Source organism: Callionymus lyra, chromosome 19, assembly GCF_982586985.1.
Source record: "Callionymus lyra chromosome 19, fCalLyr1.hap1.1, whole genome shotgun sequence".
NCBI classification, from domain to species: Eukaryota; Metazoa; Chordata; class Actinopteri; order Syngnathiformes; family Callionymidae; genus Callionymus; species Callionymus lyra.
Window position 1 is genome coordinate 14,773,773 of NC_141836.1, and position 18,705 is coordinate 14,792,477.

At 43.8% G+C, this 18,705-nt stretch overlaps 1 protein-coding gene across 2 annotated transcripts in view; it reads right to left on the minus strand.

Moving 5' to 3' along the window:
- Nucleotides 1–1,101: 1,101 nt before the first annotated feature.
- Nucleotides 1,102–18,705, minus strand: part of plxnd1 (plexin D1) — a 78,144-nt gene continuing 60,540 nt past the window's right edge. For both annotated transcript variants that reach the window (XM_087781180.1, XM_087781181.1), the window contains 15 exons: nucleotides 18,494–18,606; nucleotides 16,529–16,633; nucleotides 14,274–14,404; nucleotides 13,158–13,356; nucleotides 12,954–13,100; nucleotides 12,734–12,890; nucleotides 12,364–12,467; nucleotides 10,447–10,510; nucleotides 8,231–8,265; nucleotides 6,438–6,542; nucleotides 6,216–6,379; nucleotides 4,746–4,893; nucleotides 2,276–2,416; nucleotides 2,128–2,202; nucleotides 1,102–1,683 (listed from right to left, as the gene is read on the minus strand). In XM_087781180.1, coding sequence (XP_087637306.1) covers nucleotides 1,567–1,683; nucleotides 2,128–2,202; nucleotides 2,276–2,416; nucleotides 4,746–4,893; nucleotides 6,216–6,379; nucleotides 6,438–6,542; nucleotides 8,231–8,265; nucleotides 10,447–10,510; nucleotides 12,364–12,467; nucleotides 12,734–12,890; nucleotides 12,954–13,100; nucleotides 13,158–13,356; nucleotides 14,274–14,404; nucleotides 16,529–16,633; nucleotides 18,494–18,606 — 1,805 coding nt within the window. In that variant the 3' untranslated portion in view covers nucleotides 1,102–1,566. The remainder of the gene's footprint in view (nucleotides 1,684–2,127; nucleotides 2,203–2,275; nucleotides 2,417–4,745; nucleotides 4,894–6,215; nucleotides 6,380–6,437; nucleotides 6,543–8,230; nucleotides 8,266–10,446; nucleotides 10,511–12,363; nucleotides 12,468–12,733; nucleotides 12,891–12,953; nucleotides 13,101–13,157; nucleotides 13,357–14,273; nucleotides 14,405–16,528; nucleotides 16,634–18,493; nucleotides 18,607–18,705) is intronic.

Sequence of the window (18,705 nt, forward strand, 5' to 3'; positions counted from 1 at the left end):
CTGCTCCACTGGTTTGTTTAGTCGTGAGGCTCCTTAACGATGAGAAGTTCCAGATGGAAGCTGTTGTTTCAGAACTTAATGGCTCTCCGGTGCTGCTGGAACATCTACGCTGTAAATCACTTGAGAAGGAGACTCAGGAATATTTAAAGAGAACCATTCTTGGAGCCTGGAGTGCATGTGGCTTCATAATGAGCTCACAGCTGATAGGTTCCTTCACGAGCTGCTTCCTGGATACATACAACATAACTCAACGTCTTATTTTGTGAGTAGTTTTTTTAAAATTTATTATTATGATTTTTTTAATTTTTTTTCACTCTATCTTGATATTTCAACATCAGATTTGATTTATTTTGTAAATGTACAACTGGTCCTGTTAATCGTTTCCATTTCTCTAGGTTTGGAATGTTAAAATATATTTTACAATGATTACTTGCCCCAGACATGGTTAAAATGGCCTCGACTTAGTATTTCATGGCCTCGACTTAGTATTTCATAGCCACGATTTAGGATTCATTGGCCATGACTCAGTATTTCATGGTCAAGATTTAGTATTTATTGGCCAAGACTTAATATTTAGTGGCCACGACTTAGTATTTAGTGGCCAAAACTTAATATTTCTTGGCCACGACTTAGTATTTAATGGCAACGACTTAGTATTCTATGGCCTCGACTTAGTATTTAGTGGCCACGACTTAATATTTCATGACCAAGACTTAGTATTTCATGGCCACGATTAAGTATTTTACAAAGTCGTGGCCAGGAATACATTTATTTTATCATGTCATGTCCGGGGCTCCGTAACATTCTGTACATTCTTGTGTTTGTTTTTTTCACAATACATTATATTATTGAAAATAAAGATCTCTCATACACCTGATGCCATAGAAAAAAACAAGCTTTTATTTAAAGTCTTATTTTTGGTTAGTTATTCTGCCGAGTTTCTCATGTGAGGAATCCATCTCTGAATTATTCATTCCAGGCAGCTGCCCGTGACGAGACCCATGCGAGGAAGTGATGAGATCATCGTTGCGAAAACCACCGTGAGAAGTTGTACTTTTACAACCTTTTTTTAATAGAAAACTAATAGTGACATCATTTGAATTGTTTAAAATTCTAAATACTGTCATTTATTTCACAAACTCTGACACGTCATTTTGGCATCACAGGTACAGTCATGTCAGACACTAGATTATAGTGAGATCACATTGTTTAACTCAGCATGTTTCCCTCTTGTGTGGACCGTCCCCTCGGAGGATGGACGTGTGGAGCACGTTGAAGGGACGGAAGGTTCAAAAGCACCGACGGTGGTGAGTCACTTAATGGCAGCAGACACGCCTGCGGGTTTTTCTTTTCCGGGAGCCGCCTGGTCAACGGGTCCTCGTTATAACACATCTATAAATATTGCTATGGACATTATATTACAGTTCAGTGCATCGTTGGCTCGGCCCCGTTTTTTTTTTTTTCTGTGAAGGCTTCAGTGCGTTTCGACGGCCACCAGGGCTGCAGGTCCAGGAAAATAATCTCCAGTTTCCCTTTTGGCGTTGGAGCGAGTAGAGAGGAGGCGCTTCAGGCTTCGCTGCTGCACTGGTAGATGTCGTCTTCCACCAGAGCGATGACCTGCTCGAACTTGTGGTGCAGCTGAGTGCGCCGCGCGGTGGGGTTGTTCTCCAGAGCGGTGACCACCTGACCAGAAGGGGACGGAGAGAGAGAGTCGGTGAGGGCGACGCTCATGCACGGCCGGATTCCTTCTAAAGCTCTGCTGCAAACATCTGCCCGGGCTTTCTCACTAGTCGCCACCGTGTCGCCGGGATTTACCGCCTTCTTAGCTCCGGAGACGGAGAAGAAAAGACAGTTGGAGCGTTGAGGTTCGCGTCAGTAGCTGGAGGGGTTTAGTAACCATTAAGCCCCGCGGCAGAGGAGATGTTGGGGGTGCAGACCAGGGGTCACCATTATCGGAGAATTAGCAGCTTGGTTAGACGCGGCGACGCCGTTAACCAAGTGTCGGGAGTAAATTCTTTCCGCCGACGTTTAATCAATAGTTTCTACTCGATTGGCTTCTCCCGTGTTGTGTTGACCTGCCGAGGGGTTGTGTAATCGCTGGGATGTGAACCTGAGGTTCGCGCTCACCTGGTGTCGGTATCTTTTGGCATATTTGTAGATTTCCGTCAAAGCCAGGTGGGTGTTGAAGTCGTTTCTGTACTTCTGTCAATCAAACGTAAACAAAATGATTAGTTTGACATCGTGGGCTCGTGACGTTCAAGCTCCGCCCACTGACCCGCGACTCTTCGGCCAGGTGAGCGTTCATCTCCTGCTCGCTCAGCGGCGACATCTCCTGGATCTGCTTGTAGTAGCACTGCACCCTCTTCTTGTACTCGGGGATCTCCTTGGCGTACAGCAGCTTGTTGGTGGGAGAGTCCTGGGAAAGAAAGATCCAGGTGGTTCAGATTTGGGAACAGAGCATGAGAACATTTCTTGAAAAGTTGTTTTGGGCGGAACTATAGCAACAGGCTTTGGTAAATAACAGAGTCGTGCTTGTTAGCATAGTTGCTAGCATAGCTGCTGAGATCTCACCAGAACATACACAAACACGTCCAAAGACTAATTCGTTTTGTTTAATTTTATAAATCCGTTCCATCTTAACTAATTAATCAAATTTTTAATAAATATTGATTTATTTATTAAAGCTATATTTATTCATATATTTTTTCATTTTTTGTCCGAAAACTATATTTATAGTTTTAAATATATTTATTTATTTATTAAAGCTATATTTATTTATATTTTTAATTCAAAAACTACATTTATTTTATTTTTTTCATATACTCATTTATTTCTTGAAGCTACAATTAATCGTATTTTTCTGTAGATTTATTTATTTTTTGTTCGAAAACCATATGTATTAATAGTTTTTAATATATTTATTTATTTGTTAAAGCTATCATTTATAATAGTTTTTCGTATATTTATATTTTTTTATTTGAAAAGTATATTTATCTATAGTTATATGTATTTTACTTATTTCTTAAAGCTTTATTTAATCAAAGTTTTTTGTATATTTATATATTTTTTTAAATTCAAAAACTATATTTATTTATAGTTTTTCATATTTTATTTATTTTTTCAAGCTACATTTAATCATAGTTTTTTTTATATATATTTATTTATTTTTATTCAAAAACTATATAGATATATATTTTTTTCGTATTTTATTTGTTTATTTTTTAATAGTTTCATATCTATACAAGTCAATTTAATAAATGTTACATATGAATAGTTTCTTTAAATGTATTCTTGTACATCTTGAATCAAGTTCCACTAAACTTATAACGATAAGATGATATTAAATGATATCAAAGTTACTTTAACCAGACAAGCTGGTTTTATTTCTAAATTCATCCTCTGATAAACTTCTCGCTGCACTTTGAGTCCAAAAAAAAAGATGATTCTGTGCGGCTCAGTCTGGACTGTGAAAGCGTTTGTTTGCGGGAAGTGAGAAAAACGCCGGACTATAAAAACTATTTGCTCGACCTCCGGCGAGGCGCCGAGAACGGCACTAATTCAGCCTTAACTAACACTCGGCGGCTGGAGCCCAAAGTGAAATGAATAATTTAACACAGCGCTGCCGCACTTGATGAGGAAAATTGAGCTTCATTGTGCAGATTAAAGAAAGAAATGTATCAGTGAGCGCGACAGAGAGAGAGAGAGCGAGAGAGAGAGAGGGAGCTGCTCACTTCTCCGGGATGTTATTTGTTGAAAACTCGATTTGAAGCGAGGACGGTGAGGGAAGAGTTTCCTCTCCAACTCGGAGGGACATTCCAGTCAGAACAATGCTCGCCCCGGCGCTGGTGCTCGGTCAAGCAGGAGGTAAAGTTAAGAGGTTGTGCTGGAGTTTTAGTGGTTCGGAGCGCGAGGGAGGGACGGAGGGAAAAATGTAGGCCAGCGAGGCGGCCTCTCTCTCTCCGATGTGCTTACGATGCACCTGAATATTTCTGTCATCGCTTGTTTGTGTCACACGATGTTTGTGCAAAACATTCCACCGGCTTCAAGGTGTTGAGGGACGGACGGGTCTGACGGGGGAACCTTCGCTTCCTGTTCGCAAGGTCACTTCCTGCGGTTTGCCATCTGCCTGCCGACCCTTCCTGTGATCTCTCAGGCCTGTGTCTGGCCAGATAAGAGTTTTTTTTTTCCGTGGCTACCTACGTTTCTCTTTTCACCTTTTGCCGGGGCTCATCCGGACTCCACGACCCTCCCCCCCCCCACCGTCTGGCCTCCCGCACAAACAAACACCAGGGGGCGTGTCATTCAAGTCTCCTTCGCCTAATGGCGAACGCGGGTCCAAACTCGGGACGCCAGATGTAGAAGTCGACCGTGGACCGCGGACATAAATCACACACACACACACACACACACCGAGAGGGACTGAATCATTTGATGAGTCCTCGCGTCTCTCCGGGGAGGAAGCCAGTAAGAGACAGACAGGAAGTCGAGCGTGCTCAGGGTCAGGGAGTCGGAGGGATGAGACGAATCTGTGAGCAGCGAGGAGACATCACGCTCCAGAGAAGATTCCTGGACGCTCGTGACCTTGCAGCGGCCGACTGGGCCCGACAACGGCGAGGAGACGAGGTTGGACGGGAGCTGACAGACGGAAGCCTCGCGAGGGGGGACAGACTCGGACGCACAGATGAGCAAGAGATTGACGCGTGGATACGAACGGGTCCGAGACTGACGGGCGAAAAAAGCGTCACCTTGCCGAGCTGCAGGTCGGAGACGGAGCAGGCGTCGATGAAGGCCTGGGCGATGACGGACAGACAGGCGTCCATGTGGTCCGTCTTGTCAATGTCGAACACGAACTGAGGGTTCTTCAGGATGTTCACCCAGAAGCGGAGTGGTAGACTGTAGAGAAGAGAAATCACGTTTAGAATCAACACTAGATCATGTGAACGATGTCGCCCGGGTTTAAAAAAATAAAATTGAAAACCAAATAATCCCTTGTTTAGTATGAAAACCTCTGCATTAAAGGAAAAAGTAGTGATTACTTTACGTTTAACTTAACCCTTGTGTCGTATCTATACCACAAACATTCGTTTTCGGCCTTTCGGGTCACGTTGACCCTAAGCTATCACAAGGATTAACAACTTTTATCCCATCCCTCCTGCAAACCTCTCAGTAACGGTGACCTGAACTGCTTCCACAATGCTTTGCCGCCCAGCCAAACAAACAAAGCTGTCAATCCCTTTTGACATGTAGAATTTAGACACCGACGTGAAAGCATCAGATCCAGTTGGTTAGCCTATAGCAGTGGTTCTTAACCTGGGTTCGATCGAACCCTAGGGGTTCGGTGAGTCGGTCTCAGGGGTTCGGCAGAGCCTCCGCCGCTGAGGTCCGGACACACCCGAATTATCGTGTACCCGCAAAACTGAAGGAACACTTCTTGTAGCTGCGTGGAGATGGGGAATACAAGAAATCATATTTTATTTTTCACTAATTGAGGGGTTCGGTGAATGCACATATGAAACTGGTGGGGTTCGGTACCTCCAACGAGGTTAAGAACCACTGGTCTATAGACTTTGCACTGGTTAAAGGATGAGTAAGAGTCATTATATCCAACTGGGTTTGTGAAGGAAAAGTAGGACCCAGCATAGACCCTTGGGGGATGCCAGTGGACCCAGAAATGGATGTTGCTGTGAGATGATGTTGATATTAAAAGACAATCTGGGTGTAGAAAGGCAACATGGGAGTTCACCGTTTTGTTGGCACCACGAGTTAGATCGGTGGTTATGTTTAAGTTTATCTGCTGTTCAAATGAATCAAAGGTAGCTTTGATGTTCCTGGCTGCAGCTTGCAAAGATATATTTAAATATTCAGTACTGTGTGCAAAAAAAACAACAACTTCAAAATAGCACGACCACGGAAGGTGAACCGTGATGTGGCGAGGGACCACTGTGACCCCAAACACTCTGAAGTAAGATGTGGCGGAGAGAAGAGAGTGAGTTCCGGTGAAATATCTTTATATAAGGATTTGAAAGTCGGGAAATTATTATTATTATTATTATTATTATTATTAAAAAACAACCCACCTCCTCCTGATCTAAAGCTTTCTTTACATTATTGTAGTCAAATCTTCTGATCTTAGAACTGGGGTTACTTATCCTCACCACAGTGTCTTTCATCCCCCCCCCCAAAAAAAAACATCACTCTTGATGTTGTCATGGTACCTGTTGGTTTTCCAGATGTGCAGCGTATCCGGGTCGGTGATGCCACGTTTGTCAGCCTGCTCCTCCAGGAAGTCGAAGAAGTATTTGACGGCCAGCGGGGGGCGGTCTGGGGGGATGCTGAGGATGGCCTGGAAGAGGTCGTCCAAGAACTTCTGAAGAGTTCCCTGCGGAGGAGAAGACGGTGTTCAGTCGGGGGTCGAGGGGAGGCGGCGGAGCGCTCACCTTGGTGGACAGCAGGCGGGTCAGGTAGATCTCCGGCAGGACCTTCTTGCGGTGGCTCTGTCGGTGCGACCTCTTGGTCTCCGTCAGCTCGTCGTGAGGCGAGACCTGAGGCGAGAGCCGAGGTCAGAGGTCGGCGGGCTGCTCTCAGGTTAAAGCAATAAAGCCTCCCCGCCGGCGCTCTAATGAATGCTTCACTGTCGGAGGGGTTCTGCTCCATGCATTAGACACATGATCCACAAACCACATCGCGGTGTTTTGACTGAGCGCGAGAGGAAGAATTTGAGGAAGCTTTTTTTTCTTCCCTTCAGTCTGCTGTGTACACGATCAAACATCTGACTTGCTCATGCAGGTCAGAATTCAAATCCAGTCAGAAAAAGAGGGACGACAAAAAACGTCAGTAAAACTAACTATTCAGCCGGCAAATTGCATTCCGAGGAACTCATTATTCTAAAGTCAAAGGGCCCGTATCTTGGCTGACGTTTATAAAAGAGCTTAAGCTGCATTAGAGCTGTCATGTCCTCTCAGCAGCTTTCCTCTTCACCTCCTGTCACCCCCATTTCTGCCCGCGGTCCTCGGTGACTGTGGCGCACACGCAACACAAATCTCCAGATTTGAAGGACCCGGGGAATTATTTTCTAGTGGTTCTGGGAATGACTTCGGTGGGTTCTGGGTTGATGCTGCGCTGATTGGCTGGTTTACTAAGCCCCGCCCCCTTCAACAAGTCCAATTATTTACCCTTGTGTTATCTCAGGGTCATAGTGACCTACAGGCCTATTAAACAATGCGTTTGTGGTATCCCTTGTGTTATATCTGGGTCAAGGTGAACGACCTCAGACACTGCGTATGTATTTCTGGAAGCCAGGGAGGTCTATGACATATTTGTTTTCGGGCCCTCGGGTCACCTTGACCCAGAGATAACACAAGGGTTAAAGTTTAGATCGACCTGCTAGGAGGCAGAAAAAAAATGTGTTACTTGTTTGTTTTTGATTTGTCGCGTTTTATAATTTTTTAAAATTTATTTGGTTGACTTTTTTGGTCTTGCAATCCATTTAAAATTCAAAGTTCCCAGTTAGCAAGGGTGGTTAAGTAGATTAGCTCTGTCATCTGCTAAAGATTCAGTTAGTATTTGAGGATGCCGACCGATCATCTCAATATTGACCTCATTTTGTTGTCCTAAAAGGGTGTTGGGCGTGTCCCAGCTACTCGGGGTGAGACAAGAAGGACAACCTGAGTATGTCTTTTTCTCAAACAATCTCAATTAAGATGGGTTTTTTTTTTGGATGGTGGGAAAAAGGACGCTGGAATTGAACCCGGGATCTTCTTGCTGATGGGCACTATGGAACACTCATCGCAGGGGTGAAGGAGACGCAGGAGTCTTTCCCTTGAAAGCTCTGAGGAGAATCATTATTTCCTCAGAGCGTTGGCAGCAGCCCATTAGTCTCTCCAACAAACGACAGCCTGTTTCTCTCGACGTGGTTTAACAAGCAGCGTTTCCTTGACTCTACTGGAAGTTATTGTGGTTTCCTCTGCAGCACAAACACCGCAGTCGCCCATAAGCAATCTCGGTGACGGCTGTCCATCACTCACACATGACTCCTCACTCCACTGTCACAGCAGATTTCTCACACATACACACTGCTACCATGCGGCATGTTGATTCCCTCTCAAATCGGAAGCCGGGCGCTAGAAAGAGTGTAACATCCTACATCAACATTTCATGGACCAGAGATCCGTATTTAGAAAGTTCTCTCGTCCAGAAAAAGACGAGTGATTGCCGATGATTACATACTCACCAAATGCACATACTTCTCCGTGTCCAGATCTTTAACTAGAGAGGGAGAAAAAGAAAAAACACAGCATGAAACAATGTGCAATCAGCAAAAAAGGTAAAGAGCGAAGAGAATAAGAGCCGACAGGAGGGAGGGAGCACAGACGAGTGTGACAGCTCGCAGAGAGGAGGAAAAAAAACACATGAGGGACATTGACAGGAGAGCAAGAGAGATAGAGTACACACGAGTGGAGAGAGTGATTAAGGTGGACGGTGGGCCGGAAGAGGAGGGGATGCTGTCTGCGAGAATGAAAAAAGAAAGATTATGGGTTGGAAAGGGAAGGAGAAAAGAGTGAGATTAGGAGAGACAGACACACCGAGCCGCTGATTGGCCGTGGAGCCTGTGTAATGAGATGGTAATGCTGCTGCCGACGTCGGCGAGAGCGTTAAATCTAGCTGTTTATATATAGATCTGAACGTAGCTCATACACATGCATGAGTGCGTGGAACACACGCAGGGAAGTCAAGAAAAAGCTGTCAATTGTTGTGGCGTAAACACACGCTGAAGTCATTAGACGCCGACATCCGATATGTAAGTTTATATATATGTAGTCATCGAGTCATCCAGGGTTTACAAACTTTTTTTTTCAAAACGGAGCCACGGACGGATGTTTTCTGACAGTGTTTATTGAACATAAATGGTTGTTATGTAGCACCGACTGCTTATTCAGCACTTACACCATCCATTCACACGATGATGGCAGTAGGCTGCGATGCAGCTCACAATCTGCAGCAAAAGTTTCTTGCTCGGGGAACAAGACACAATCTAGTCTACACAATGACAAACTATTTACAGTGAAGGTGTTTGCCAGATTAGAGAGCTGTCATAACATGGTAATAACAAAGTAATAACATTTTATTTTTTAAAAAGTATGTGGTATTTTAATTTGTGTGATAAACTATTGTTTTCATTTTAAAATCCAAAGCTTTTCTAACTACAACCAAAAAATATATATATAAATATATAAAAAAAGCTGATTATTTTACATACAGTATATATTTTAGATATAAATATTAATTTATATTAGTGTAAATATATCTTTCAATCAAACCAACTTTTTTAGTATTGAATAATTAAGACACAAGTGTCCTATGCATATCATGGCCCAAACTTCAATCAAAGAAAAAAGTTTGAATAAAAAAATTAAATGAAATAAATATTTTAGTGTTAATATATTTTTGATGAAAAAAACTTTTTAAAAAATAATCAAGAAACGAAATTACATGTGAACATCTTAGAAGTTAAAAAAAATGAATATTGTTTGTGTCTCACCAGGATTTTAGAAACTATATTAATAATGGGCTACAAATGGCCCTAGTTTTGACTTTGGACTTTGAAAACCCACTTGACAGTTTGATTCAACAATCTGATATGAATCTTGTTCTCGAGTGAGTCCCCCTCAAACCTGTCCTCTCAGCTGAGGAGTCAACAAGATAAAGATGTTGACTCGTCCTTCTACCTATTTTCTGCTCAAGTGAAGTATTTCATTCTCGTGTGTTTTCCTGCCGCCGCAGATGCTTTGGCGAGTGTGTTCTGCAAGCTCCGCCAGAGATGCTCCAGCCTGGTGGGCTCCGGTCCAGACCCTCAACACTGATCACAGGCAGGCAGGACAGCGTTTTATATTAGCCAGGGAGCACTACACACTCATAACCCCCCCCCCCTGTGATGCTTTGAAGTGCGAGCCAGGTTTGTCCACATAAGCCTATTTTTGGCCAGCTGTGAATGCAGAGGAGAGGCTTTGATGGGCAGGACACGAGCAGAACCCGAGCTCTGGTCTGGTGCTGATTATGTGAGGTGGACTCTCGGACGCTGAACCCGGACAAGCTCATTGTGGACCGAATGTAATACCATCTGTCATACGGCTGGGACGGTTATTATATTCCTGGACAATGAGCCAACCTCCCTTCTTACAGGCTGACATTTTGCTAATGGAATACGGTGAGCGGCGGCACCGGCGCTGGACGCCGCTGCGCAGATCAACGACGTGTCGTGATTTATTAGCCGCCGAGTGTGTTTGGATGTGTCTTCAGAGGACGCTGGGTATGTGGTTTCACCAGTGTTTACAAGGGCGGATCGCGTTCCCGTGATTTACCGAAGACTCCCCCCCCCCGTGAGTGAGGGGGTGTTTGTCTAAGAGTGGGTGGTGGAGTAACGGGGGTGTGTTTTGAAGGGTGACGTACCTCTCCCCAGGGTGTTCTCTTTCTTGTCTTTCATGCTCATGGCCAGCGACGCCCCCTCTGGGACCTGGAGAGGAAGGAAAGAGAAGAGAGAGAGGTCAGAGGGTCAAAGGGTGAGCTGGGGTGGCATCATTAGGTGTGGCCTCCAGGGGGGGATCTTGTGCTGAGAGGTGTGCGTCAGTGTGTGTGTGTGTGTGTGTGTGTGGCTGGGCTCATTAAAGTCGACCTGTGGTGAAATGGATTGAGCAGCTTTTGTCGATGAACCCGGACTGTTAGTACAAGCCGCGGCTCGCTGCCTTCGCGGCTCGGAACTAAACAACACTTAGCAAGTACAGGCGGGGTCAGAGGTCAACGAGGGAGTGTTTACTCAAGTGCAAATGAACTTAAGAGATTAAACAAACACTTGGAGTTGATCAGCTTTGGTCGCCTCATCTTTTTTATTTAGGGGGAAACAAAAGGTAATTCAATTAATCATATAATTAACTGCCTCGCTGGCTATATATCGTTTAAATGTGCAGGTATTTTATTACGACGTTTACACATGTCGGTTTAAGAATCAGATTTAAGTCTGTGACAAGAGACATCAGTGGAATCGGTTTAAACACACAGCAATTTTACTTGCAAGGAGAGTTTAATACAGAACCTACTCACCGCATGACCCATTTTCACTCCGAAGTGAGAGCTGTTTCGATCGCAACTTTATACTACACCGTAAGTTATTGATTATCCAAGAGGCAAGAACAAAGGAAAACCACAGAGTAGAATTGATTACAGATGGTCTTCATTGAAGCATGAATGGTTATTTTTCTTCTTGTTTGATGATCTAAATAAACAAGGTTTGTGTACTTTTGAGACACATTGATTCCAAACTCAGACCAAGCCAGGCTCTAAACAAAACCAATGATTAACATGTAAATACCTTTAATTCACTCAGCTCGGCATTTATACATTTGCTTCAACGTTGACAGCAAAGTTGGCTTTTTTTCTTAAAAAATCTCAATTTTATTACATTTTTGTATTGTTTTTTAATCACATTTTGTTAATGAATCAATTTCTATTCAATAGCTGCCGCTCTACTTTCATCGAAAGTCTTCCACTTTTATAGCGTGAACTTGTGGCGAGTTAAAAAGGAAGTGGAAAAACCCAGAAGGAAAACACTTCAGTTGGTTAAATGAAGGGAAAATTGCGACACTAAGTCCCGCCATGATTTCTCAACAATTGCCTAATTCTGCTGCGGCTGCATTTGTTCAAATCCGAAGCCTGGACTTTTCACTGCAGAAGGACGTCCACGAACAAAAGCAAAGTCAGACGTGTGAGTGAAATACAGATTGAAGAGTTGTGAGGTGGCGGCTCAGTTAGCAAACAAAGATTTTCGTAGAAGTTTGTTTTGCGTTGTTATCTCCTTGTTTCAGTGCGGCGGGTTTTGTTCTGAATGAAATGAGATTATGGTTGACGGAGATAAAATATGAATGGAGGTTATTTCTCATCAATTTCTTAACAATGACCTATTTTTTTCTTGAGCTAAGGCGGGTTTTTGACGGAGTACGGCATCAGAGGGCTGGACTGAGATCCTGAGTAATGGAGTTTGGAGACAATCGGAATTGACTTTTCCGTCGCAGATGGAACTCCCGTCGCTCCGATGAGAAAAATATGCCTCCAATTCCACATTAAAGACTAGGATAGGAGAGATTTTCTGACTACTTTAGCTGTCGGTTTTCCAAAAGCAAGCCTCCAAAAGGTCAGCGGGATCATGTGGTAAATGTTCTGTACATTAGCTACGGACTCACAGACAGCCCTGAATCTCACCCGTGGGCGTCACATGACACCAATTACATGGGGTTTTCACCTCAGACGCCTTTCGCTTCAGCCATTACCGCTTCATTCAGACACAGAAAAAAGAGCAGGTTCACATCCGCACACCTTATAATGAAAGACCGTGTTGAGCTTCTTGCGGCCGTCCTCCATCAAGGAGGAGTTGTCCAGGTCCTGCAGGAGCTTGCTGTTGCTCCCCGAGTCGAACCACTCTGCGGGATTGAGAGAATTAGTCGCCGAAAAAAATCTTGAGGCGGCGTCACCAAAACAATCTGGCGTCATTAATCAAATCGGCTCTGCGGGGCGAGCGCAATAAGTCTCCGTGATTATGAGCGTCCACTCTTCTCGATGCGTCCTGTCGTTTATTATATTGCGCCCCCAGGTTAGCCGGGGCTTCACGATATGAATTGACCTTTAGCGACGGAGATGACTTTATCTTAGCGGGGTGATGAAAGCGAAGGTTTTTTTTTTTTCTTACCGAGGTCCACGTCCTCCGCTCTCGGCCACTGGGAGAACGGCAGGTTTTTGTAAAAGGCCTCGAGGATTTTCTCCTTCACCTGGCAGATGGTGTCTGTGTTCATAACCCTGACGGACAGCGAGTCCATGCCGCACCCCTGGAAGGACACGTTGATGTTCTGCGCAAACAAACATGCATTGAAAAACTTCCTGATTCACTATAAATGCTCCGCTTTCACTACCTGTGGTTTGGCCTCGATGTTCTCTCGGAGGAGCCACTCCTCGTTGAGTGTGTAGCGGGCCTTCCCCGTGATGGCGTCTATGGAGCCCTTGTTGATCTGCTGCTTGATCGCACACAGCAGCAGGAAGAAGGGCTCGCCCACTGTTTCCTGCAAAGCCACACAGTCAAGAACTAAAGCCCGGGGTCTCCCTCCTCGCTCTCTCACCTTGAGGTAGCTGTACATGCAGATGGACATCCAGTTGGTGAGCATCTTCTCCACCACGGACTCCGTGCGCCGCAGCATCAGCTTCGGGTTTTTAGCGGCCGACGCGTCGATCAGATCCACCAGCAGGTCCTTCATGATGCTGGTGTAGTACTCGAGCTTGCCATGGAGGGCGATGGTGAGCAGCGACGCCAGGCTGCATCTGAATTCAGAGAATACGACTTCAAGGTTGTGGAAAGAACAACATTAGTCCTTCTCGACGGCACCTGTGAAACCACAGAAGGGCTGAAGCAGATCTAGTGCAGCCGGGTTTGCGGCCGAGTCGGTTCCACAAGTGGCGGGGATTTCCCGGACAAAGACCCATAAGTCCGGCAGAACGCGGCGACATCAGAAAGTAAATGCTGACGCTAAGCTGGGACAGGGATGTGGCCTTTCCTCTGGAATTTCTCAGCGATTATCCACAATGACAGGAAGGTTTTAGGAGAGAAAAACAGCTGCAGGCGAAGATGATGAAACCGTGTCGAGAAATTTCAGATCTTTGCAACGGGCGAGTGAAATACTAAAAAGCCAGATAAGCACAGAGATGGTGCATACCTCTGCCAGGGAGCTCATTTATCATTACATGAACACAGCTATCAAATCAGGGACCTGCCAGAATTCATGAGTAGTGGCTAAAAGCGGGTAAGATCTTCGTTGAAAAGCCACTACTGTTCAGAATTACACCCATAATGCATCAGAAGCTGGGAGGGGAGGGTCAATAAGTCATTTCATAGCATCTGGATTCACTTGCTTATTTTGGGGGTTATAAGCGTTTTTTTTAACAATATAGTAAGAAGTTATTCAGGGTAGAGATTTAAGTACCACTTTTAAAAAAATAACAAGGTAACTAGCATTAGTTTCAATAACAACAAACATGTTTTAACCCATTTTAAAGACTTGATTGCACGCCATTTGTTTAGAAGCTAGAAAAGTGACTTGCAAATCCTTCCTAAAGCCAGATGGAGCAACAGGTCACCACCACAATCCAGTCATCAAAAAACAAAACCACCTTGGTTAAGTATTTATCTCGACTAAAAACTGTAATCACGACCTAAGCACGACGTAGACCTCGGTCATTACCTGTCTCGCACGGCGAAGTCCTTCTGCTGCTCCATGGCGTGCACGAAGGTGACGAGGAAGTGCTTGTTGTTGAGCAGGGTGGAGAACATGGTGATGCCCTCCTCCACGTTGGGCCTGGTCGTGTTGTTGGCCTGGCGGCAGACAATGAGACAATTATTTCACCACATGACTTCACCTAAACCGCATCACACACCTGCTGCTCCCTCCCTGATGCATTCCACCAGCGCTCGTCTCCTGAGGCTGTCTGAACCCCCCCGCCCGCCGCCCCCCTCCACACACACAGTGTGATCCAATCGTTTTCTGGTCCTATCTACGCCATCTTGGTTGCCTGACTTTGTTCGATTGCCTCCGAAATGTGCCGAGTCGACTTAATGAGTGTGGCCTATCTACGGGTGCGACTAAGCAGCGGTGTGATGAAGTCTTCCCTCTGGACTGCAGCCATATGGTGTGGTTTCGCCGGCTGACAGAAGGAGAACGGGGGTGTCCATTAAGATAAATGCCCGCCCGCGAGATTTATTTGCTGTGACCTGGAAAACACTTCCTGGTTAGACGATGTGGATCCCAGGCACTTCATCACTGCGAGACAGGCTCCCTCGGCAGCCGACCCAAAACTCGACGCCGCAATCGTTACTTTCGCTCGTCCGAAACACGCGCTTTCCCATTCATGGCGGAGAGGGTCTCTCACTCACTGTATCTCCGGGGTCCCGACCGGGCCCTTCGTTATACACACAAACAAGCCGGGGTGCAGTTCTATTTAAAGTCTATTGTTGAGGCGTTCCCCGACACGCCGGGGCGGTGAGTCATCAGGCGGACATCAACTTATTGGACAGTCCACTCGTTAAGAGCCTTCAAAGGTCTGCGCGCACACACACACACACCTATTGTTCGAACGTGGTGTGGATCACTCACCGGGATTCTCACGACCCCCGTCATCACTCACGACTCACAAAGTCTCAAAGTTTTCGCAGTAATTGCGGAGCGACAACTTTTCTTCAAACTTTAAACAATACAACTAGAAAAGCACTGACACAAGGTATACCTGTGCCAAGGGGCTACATTTGACATGTTCTTCTAAAAACACAGCATCCAGTGAAATAAATGAAACAACTTACATGATATGTTCTAAGATTAATGAGAAGGAATTGGACCTGAAAGAATCTCATCTTAAACTAGATTCAGTCACTGGGGTTCTCAAAGTATAACCTCATATATATATATATATATATATCAGCGGTGAGAAGCCATACGAGTGAATGACGAAACCTTCCAGATGGAACGACAAAAAACGTAACGTTTTGGAACATGAATAGAAAAAAAACCTTACACAGCATAGCGTAACAAATGCTACTTTTTAGACAACAATTATGCTTCTTTAAAAAATAGAAAGAACCATGGTCTGCCATTTTGTAAAGTTGATGCTACATAATAACATCTACTTCAATTCAATATTCAATTCAAATTAAGATACATTTTTGTTTTATTTTCTCGTCACATTCTCTCCTGCACAAAAAAGGCTTCAGTAAATTCGCCAACTCTCTTTATTTTCCAGTTAAATAAAAAAATATAAAAGCATTTTGTCCATAAATCGAATCAGACATTGGTTGTTGTTTACCGATACCAAATTTTCATTAACAACAAATCAAACAACTACTCAAGGGTTTCTCCAACTTAAGGACATTTTTTTCCATAGCATTTGAATTAAATTGAAGATCAACTGGACAATAAACTGAAAAATGAGGTCAATTTCACTCTTTTAGTTCTACTATTGTGATTGTCACTCTTTAAATTGTTAAAAAAACGAAATTTTAACCTGATATTTTGAGTTTGACACCAACATAAAAACGTACTTATCATGAGTTCACAAGCTTAAGACTTTTGACAATTTAATTGAAGACATTTGAATGCCAAAGGAGATTCATGGATTTAAGGCACGGGAACCCCTGTACAAAATATATCTTGAAGCTACCTTTGCTCTCTATTCCCATTTTTCTGTGTCGCTCTATCAATCAAAAGATAATTGATCAGCGACAATCCAATAAAACTAGTGAGAAAAGTCTATTCCCGGGATATTTCTGTGAAAAAGTATCAAACCGACTCGCAGTTGCACACAATGCCTTCCTTTACTCTTCATCAACGACTTCTCTATAAACCTTAATAAGCCTCGGCGTGACCTACTTTCAGGACAAGGGAGGAAGAAAGGGCTCAGATGGAGGCGCTCTGGCAAAAGCCAACATGGTAATGGCTTAACCCCTCACCTTCCAGTCCTGCAGCAGAGGATGGGTCTCCGGGAGAGCCCGGGGACCCAGAGCGTCGTTCTCGTAGATGGGCTGGACCAGGCTCCTCTCGTAATCGGAGCACATCTGAAAACGAGGACGGCGGGTGAAGGCGGGAAGACAAAAGGGAAACAGAAATAGCTGCCCTTGAGACTCTGTTCATGCAAATATGTAAACTGGAACGAAAGCAGCACATTTGCTGGCGAAGTCCTTGACGAAGCATGAAGAGGAGACTTTAGTGACACATGGGAGTCTCGGGGAGGATGATGCAGCCGTTCAGAGCCCAATGTTTGAAAAACAAAGATGCAACAGGCTAAACTAGAACCTAACGGTCCACTCTTGGGCAGATTATGTTCTCCAAGCTTCAGGAGTATTGATCGATTTATTGGTCGATTGAATCAGCGGTTCAGTCCAGCGACAGAAGGGGGAACGATGTGTTCTCAGCTGTGGTATCAGTAACAACTCCTCAGACAAATATGTGAAATAAATTATCCACTCCAGTGCCAACAAACACAGGCAAGAGTTGAGAGCTGGGATTGGAATGTGACTACATCTCTGACTCTGAGGCTAACTAACTATTATCCATCAGTATTTATACACTTACACACAATTTTAAAGTTATAGAACTTTTTAAACTGTATTTTCACATCATTAATGAATCATTTTTGTTTATAAATGTATTTAACATTAAATAATATATAAGTTTATCCTCTCCAATATTTATTGATTAATATATTTCAAAAATATTATAGTAAAAAATGTCTTATTCTACATTAAATACTTGCTTTTAAGCTTTCTAAAAGTGTGTTTTTACGTATAAATTTGTGAACCTAAATATTTTTCGATTTTAAATTGATACTAAAAAATGTTTTATAATGTTTAAATCAAGACTTTTTCTTAATCTTGTGTTACTCTCTCTAGAACATCGTTCATCTTTATTCTGTCACAATAATAATAAAAAATGCAGACTCAGTTTCAGCGCCTGTATGTTTTTTTTTTTTTTATAAATGATTGCTTGTTTTGTGTACATATTCAAAGCGATGATATTCCAACTAAATTATGGACATTTTCTGTGATCACTTACCCATTAACTAATTCTCATCTTCATTCATTTCTCAAGCTTTTATTCCTTTTCTATTTTGATTTTCTGTCCTATAAAATAACCATTTTGATCATATGCATTTATTTCCTGATATTGAATAAAATATATATCTTTTTTGTTTTTGATACTTTCTAGCAAGTACTTTTGAGGAGCTCTTATTTGAGTTCTCGAGTGTCCCTCCATAGACATCACGCTTCATATTCATCAACCTCTGAAAAAACAACAACTTTGTTTCATCTTGAGGGAAAGCTAGTGAGAGAGTCTTGTTTGGAGTCTGAGAGAAGAATAATGAAGGGACGGTTCTAAAAACACCTGAATAATGTTCTTTTTTTTAAAGCTTTTCTTCTCATCACACCCCCACAGGCTCTCAGCTCAGAGCCGTGTCCACTGCAACAAAACAGTGATGTGTACCAGCACATGCGGGGGTGAGTAAGTGAAGGCTGTATTTTGGGAAAATCGGGGGGAAAGTTTCCCTCGTCTGGATGCCTGCTATTGTTCTGTCTCCTTGAACGACCATGCCTGTGGTTGAGAGACAAAGCCTGCTGAGTTCTGTCTTCTGTTTTGCTCGAAAAACACCCAGACAGAGCCACAGTTTACCTTCAGGGTGGATACCACAACAGAAAAAAGTGCTTACCTATGGAGAACACATTAACTCTCCTCCAGGGAGGCAAACTGCCCTGTACTTCTCTAAAAAAAACTTTCAAGGTGATTTTCATCCAGCAATTTACAGGTAGTGGAAAATTGAACATGTTGTGTGGAAAAGTATGAAATCCCCTAGCTGGAGAAAACGGCACAATAAGTCTGCCGGCTTGAATCAGATAGCGGAGAGAAGTAATGTCTCTCACCTTGGGGAAGAATGTGCGCGTGACAAACTGTTTATACTCCAAAAAGGGGATGCCCTGGCTGCGATTCAGCTCCTTCGTCAGATCCGTCATGTCTGTCTGCAGCTCAGCAAAGCCTGAGAAGATAAAGAAGACGAGCCGAGAGGCCGGAAAATAAGGTCACAAATGCTGTTTCTTTGAATCCCATTAGGACTCCTCACACAGATACCGGGAGT